Source organism: Plecotus auritus (genome assembly GCF_963455305.1).
Source record: "Plecotus auritus genome assembly, chromosome: 1".
Classification (NCBI taxonomy): Eukaryota; Metazoa; Chordata; class Mammalia; order Chiroptera; family Vespertilionidae; genus Plecotus; species Plecotus auritus.
In genome coordinates, this window is record NC_137770.1 from 96,687,559 (window position 1) to 96,693,154 (window position 5,596).

At 42.6% G+C, this 5,596-nt stretch overlaps 1 protein-coding gene and 1 pseudogene across 2 annotated transcripts; both read left to right on the top strand.

The window, feature by feature from the left end:
* Positions 1-249: 249 nt before the first annotated feature.
* On the top strand, positions 250-768 carry LOC308245529 (peptidyl-prolyl cis-trans isomerase A-like; the record flags this gene model as incomplete). Its single annotated transcript, XM_080662918.1, has 1 exon — positions 250-768. Exon 1 carries the CDS (start codon positions 286-288, stop codon positions 766-768), a length of 483 nt encoding a protein of 160 aa, XP_080519044.1. The 5' UTR covers positions 250-285.
* A 1,198-nt stretch (positions 769-1,966) lies between these two features.
* Positions 1,967-2,924, top strand: LOC308240188 (ADP/ATP translocase 2-like; annotated as a pseudogene). The gene has a single exon. The product of its transcript is annotated as an ADP/ATP translocase 2-like (transcript).
* The last annotated feature ends 2,672 nt before the right edge of the window (positions 2,925-5,596 follow it).

Sequence of the window (5,596 nt, forward strand, 5' to 3'; positions counted from 1 at the left end):
AATATGTTTATGGGTACATCTCCTAAGGCAAAGGAAACTAAGGAGAAAATAAACAAATGGGACTACATCAAAATAAAAAGCTTCTGCACAGCAAAAGAAACCAAAATGAAAAGGGAGCACACTGTATGGGAGAACCTATTTGGCAATGGCATATCTGATAAAGGTTTAATATCCAAAATAGATAAGGAACTCATAAACTTAACAAAGGAAGACAAACAATCCAATTAAAAAATGGGCAAAGGGGCTTTGCAGACGCCGCCACTCCGAAGCCTCCCGTGACCAGCCATGGTGAACCCTACCGTGTTCTTCGAGGGTGAGCCCTTGGGCCGCGTCTCCTTCGAGTTGTTTGCAGACCAAGTTCCAAAGACCGCAGAAAACTTCCGTGCCCTGAACACTGGGGAGAGAGGATTTGGTTATAAAGGTTCCTGCTTCCACAGGATCATCCCGGGATTTATGTGCCAGGGTGGTGACTTCACACGCCATAATGGCACAGGCGGCAAGTCCATCTATGGGGAGAAATTTGAGGACGAGAACTTCATCCTGAAACATACAGGCCCTGGCATCCTGTCCATGGCAAATGCTGGGCCCAACACAAACGGCTTCCAGTTTTTCATCTGCACTGCCAAGACTGAGTGGTTAAATGGCAAGCATGTGTTCTTTGGCCAGGTGAAAGAGGGCATGGATATTGTGACGGCCATGGAGCGCTTTGGGTCCAGGAATGGCAAGACCAGCAAGAAGATCACCATTGCTGACTGTGGACAACTCTGATGAATCTGACTGGGGCTTTATCTTCCCACCTGACCGTTCCTCTGTCGCTCAGGAGAGCGCCCCTTCACCCCCAGCTGCTTGGAATGTTCCATAACCTCTGTGCTCTTGCCAGTTCATTGGGTTCCATAATTTCCTTACCCCTTCCCAGTCTAGCTGGATTGCAGAGTTAAGTTTATGATTATGAAATAAAAACTAAACCGTTGTCTGTCAAAAAAAAAAAAATGGGCAAAGGACCTAAATAGACACTTCTCCAAAGGGGATATACAGAAGGCCAAGAGACATATGAATACATGCTCACAGTCACTAATCATCAGAGAGATGCAAGTTAAAACGACAATGAGATGTCACTTCACACCTGTCAGAATGGCTACCATCAACAAATCAACAAATGACAAATGCTGGAGAGGATGTGGAGAAAAGGGAACCCTAGTACACTGCTGGTGGGAATGCAGACTTGTGCAGCCATTATGGAAAACAGTATGGAGTTTCCTCAAAAAATTAAAAATGGGACTGCCATTTGACTCAGTAATCCCACTTCTAGGAATATATCCTAAGAAATCTGAAATGCCAATCAAAAAGAATATATGCACCCCTATGTTCATAGCAGCACAATTTACAATAGCTACGATTTGGAAACAGCCCAAGTGCCCATCAGCAGATGAGTGGATGAAAAAGTCATGGTACATTTACACAATAGAATATGATGCATCTGAAAAAAGAAAGAACTCTTATCATTTGCAACTTCATGGATGGACCTGGAGAGTATTTTGCTAAGTTAAATAAGCCAGTTAGAGAAAGATAAGTATCACATGATCTCACAAATATGTGGGATCTAATGAACAAAATAAACTGATGAACAAAATAGATCCATAGATAGACTATTGAACCTCAGAGATGGGAAGGCACGGGGGAGGCTGGGTGTGTGGGAAGAGATCAACTAAAGAACTTGTATGCATATATGCATAACCGTGGACACAGACAATAGTGTGGTGAAGGCCTGGGGCTGGGGGTAGGGGCAGTCTAGAAGAAGTCAATGGGGGAAAAAAGGGGACATATATAATACTTTCAACAATAAAGATTTAAAATTAAAAAAGTATTATTTTCATAAATTTTTAACCAAAATGATTTCATAAAATACTATTTTATTTATGGGTGTGTTATTTTCGATACCAGGAAGTTTCCAGATTAAAAAATTCATATGGCCCTTGAACCGTGGAGTCCTGGCCAATTAGGAGCCCAGTCCCAAAATCACTTGTCTCTTCTTTCCTTTCTACATACAGAAGACGCTGTGTTGTTTGCCAAGGACTTCCTAGCAGGTGGAGTGGCCATGGCCATCTCCCAGATGGCAGCAGCATCCACTGAGTGAGTCAAGCTGCTGCTGCAAATGCAACATGGCAGTAAGCACATCACCGCAGATAAGCAATATAAGGGCAATATAGACTGCGTGGTTCATATCCACAAGGAGAGGGAGTCCTGTCCTTCTGCCATGGTAATGTGGCCAATGTCATCAGATACTTTCTCACCCAGTCTCTCAGCTTTGCCTTCAAAGATAAATACAAGCAGACCTTCCTGGGTGGTGTGGACAAGAGAACCCCATTCTGCCGCTACTTTGCAGGGAATCTGGCATCAGGTGGTACCACTCATTGTGTTTTGTGTATGGTCTTGATTTTGAACATACCCATCTAGCAGCTGATGTGGGCAAAGCTGAAACTGAAGGGAAAGCCAAAGGCCTCAGTATTGCGTGGGTAATATATACAAACCTGATGAGATTAAGGGTCTGTACCAAGGCTTTAATGTGTCTGGCCAGGGTATTATCATCTACCAAGCTTCTTACTTCGTACCTATGACACTACAAAGGGCATGCTTCCAGATCCCAAGAACACTCACATCTTTGTCAGCTGGATGATGACACAGTCCCTCACAGTGGTGGCTGGGTTGACTTCTGATCTGTTTGACACTGTTCCTTGCAGCATGTTGATGCATTCAGGCACAAAGGAACTGATACTATATACAGAATCAGACTCAGGTGCTGCAGGTAGATTGCTCGTGATGAAGGAGGCAAAGCTTTTTTCTAGGGTGCATGGTCCAATGTTCTCAGCGGCATGGGTGGTGCTTTTGCACTTGTCTTGTATGATGCCATCAAGAAGGTCACATGAGTTGTTTCCTAGTCTTTCCTCTTTCCACCACCAAGAACAAATATGTTGTATCATGTAACATATCTATTTATCAATGGCACATATTTACTGACTGAAAGTGGGAAGCAATAATATTCATCTGACCAGTTTTCTCCTAAAGCCATTTTCATGATGATGATGGGACTCAATTATTTATTTTTTTATTTCAGTCATTCCTGATAAACAACAAATTTCAAAAAATAAAAAATATCTGAAATATAAAAAATCATATGTATAATTGGCAATTACATATTTACTTGCATATATAACAGCATTTGATTATAGTGCCACTGTCACCAATATTCTCTGATGCCATAGAGGTTAATACTAAATATTCAAACATCTAACTCTTAACAACAGTGTTTGTGTATATAGCACTTTCATACTCATATGAACAACAAAGTAAGAACTTAAGCAATTTCTCTTTCTTTCTTTAGTTTTTAAATATGTTATTTATTTATTTTTAGAGAGAGAAACATTAATTGGCTGCCTCCTGTATGCCCCCTACTGGAGATCAAGTCCGCAGCCCAGGCATGTGCCCTGACTGGGAGTCCCCAAGGTAACCTCCTGGTGCATGGGATGATGCTCAACAAACTGAACCACACTGGCCAGGGTGTTAAGCAATTTCTTTTGGAGAAAAACAGAAAAATGTCAGTAGATGGTGAAACAAAGTATTTTAATTTATTCTAAAAGTTAAAGAGATGAAAACATAGCTCAACCATTTAAGGGTACTTCTGACTTTTAAAACATTTTTTTATATGAAAAAAAAAATCAGTTCCAAATACTTATTCACCACAATTTATATTTCAAGTTTGTAATATTTATTCTTTCCTATAAGAGTAAATACTGTACGAGAAGAGCAATTCAGAAAAAGCCTTTTATGAATGCAATGTGCCATGTTTCAACTTTCTAATTCATAGCAACATGTGCATTTTCAGAGTATGAATTGTCAGTCAGAGATCCAAGATGGCAGTGGAGTAGGTGGAAGTTACACCCACCTCCTCCCAGGACCAAACTGGAAGTACAACTAAAATATAGAGCAATCAACCTGAATAACCAACTGAACACTAGCTGAAGAGGAGTCTTATAGGATTTAGACTTAAGAATTTATAGAAGAAGCCACATTGAGACAGGTAGGAAGTGTGGAAATGCAAGAAGGGCTGGCCGCACTACCAGGGGCTGTGGCTGAAGTTCCAGAGGGATATCTCAGCTGTAGGGTTGGGGGTGTGAGGGTTTCCTCTGATAAGCAGATCTCAAGCCCAAGCCAGGCTCCCAAGCCCAGAGCACCAGATCCTGGAAGAGGCACCCACATAACATTTGGCTGTGAAAATCAATGGGGTTTCTGTCTGCCAGGGAGAGACAGGAGTCTGCTAGAAACCCAGACACCACTTAAAGGGCCAGTGCACAGAATCTCTTTCACAGCCACTCACCCTGGGCTCTAGCTGAAGGAGGGTGGAGCAGACTAGACTCCTGGGAGGAGAGACTGGTTTATGGCTCTGGGAGAGAGCTGAGGGGACGACCGCTGGGACCGCAGTGCTGAGTCACCCTACTGCACTACAGACATCATCTTTCTTGGGTGGAGCATGCCCTTCCATGTAGCATCAGTCTGGGGAAAAGCAACTGCCCCATCCTCTGGCCTCCCTGTTGACCCATCCTGCAGAGCTTCCACCCTGGTAAGGAGTCAGTGGCCTGGGCTGGGGTGTAGAGATCTGGGCAGATTCAAGGGGTGTCAGTGACTGAGTTGTGTAGCTTAGGGAACCCTTCTCATGCATACCCAGGCCCAGAAGAGGCAGCCACAAACTGTGGATCTTTTTGTAGCTTTAAATAGTTTGCCCAGGGCAAGTCACAGGCAGTGTCTGACATTGACCTGTGCTAGAGTCTCTCTCAAGAGTCCCCAGAACCAGCACACCCAGTGGCCAGCTTCAGACATCAGAGCAAGGTCCAATTAACTTCACAAGTGGCATATCCAAAGGGAGATCTTGGCAGGTACCAGATCCTGCTGAGGTGAATTCTGTTTTGTGTGTTCAGCATATACACAATAGCTTGTACACTATAGTTGGGGTTGATCATAAGTTAGCCAGTCTGATCCCACTCATGAATGGTCCAATCAAGTCTGAATTACAACAGGACGGCCCACATAACCCACACAGGGGACATCCCTACAATACTTAGCAGAGGTGATCAAGGAGACTGCACCATGGAGTCCCACGGGACACCCACTATGTAAGGCCACTGGGAGTCATAGAAGATCTAACACATAGAAAGAAATATAAAGAGGCAGTCAAGATGAGAAGATAAAGAAACATTCTGCAAATGAAAGAACAGGATAAAACTCCAGAAAAAGAGCTAAGTGAAATAGAGGCAATTTACAATTGTTACAAGAATGCTCAAGGAAATTAGGGGAAGAATGGATGAAATCAATGAGAACTTAACCAAAGAGATGGTAAACGTAAAAAAGAAACCATATAAAAGAACCAATTAGTATACAATATCTGAAATGAGGAACACACTGGAAGGATAAGCATAAGGTTAAATAAAGCAGAGGATTAAATCAGCAATTTAGAAACCAGGTAGAAGAAAATGCCCAATCAGAGCAGCAAATAGAAAAAGGAATTACAAGAAATAAAGCTAGTTTAAGGAACCTTTGGGATAAC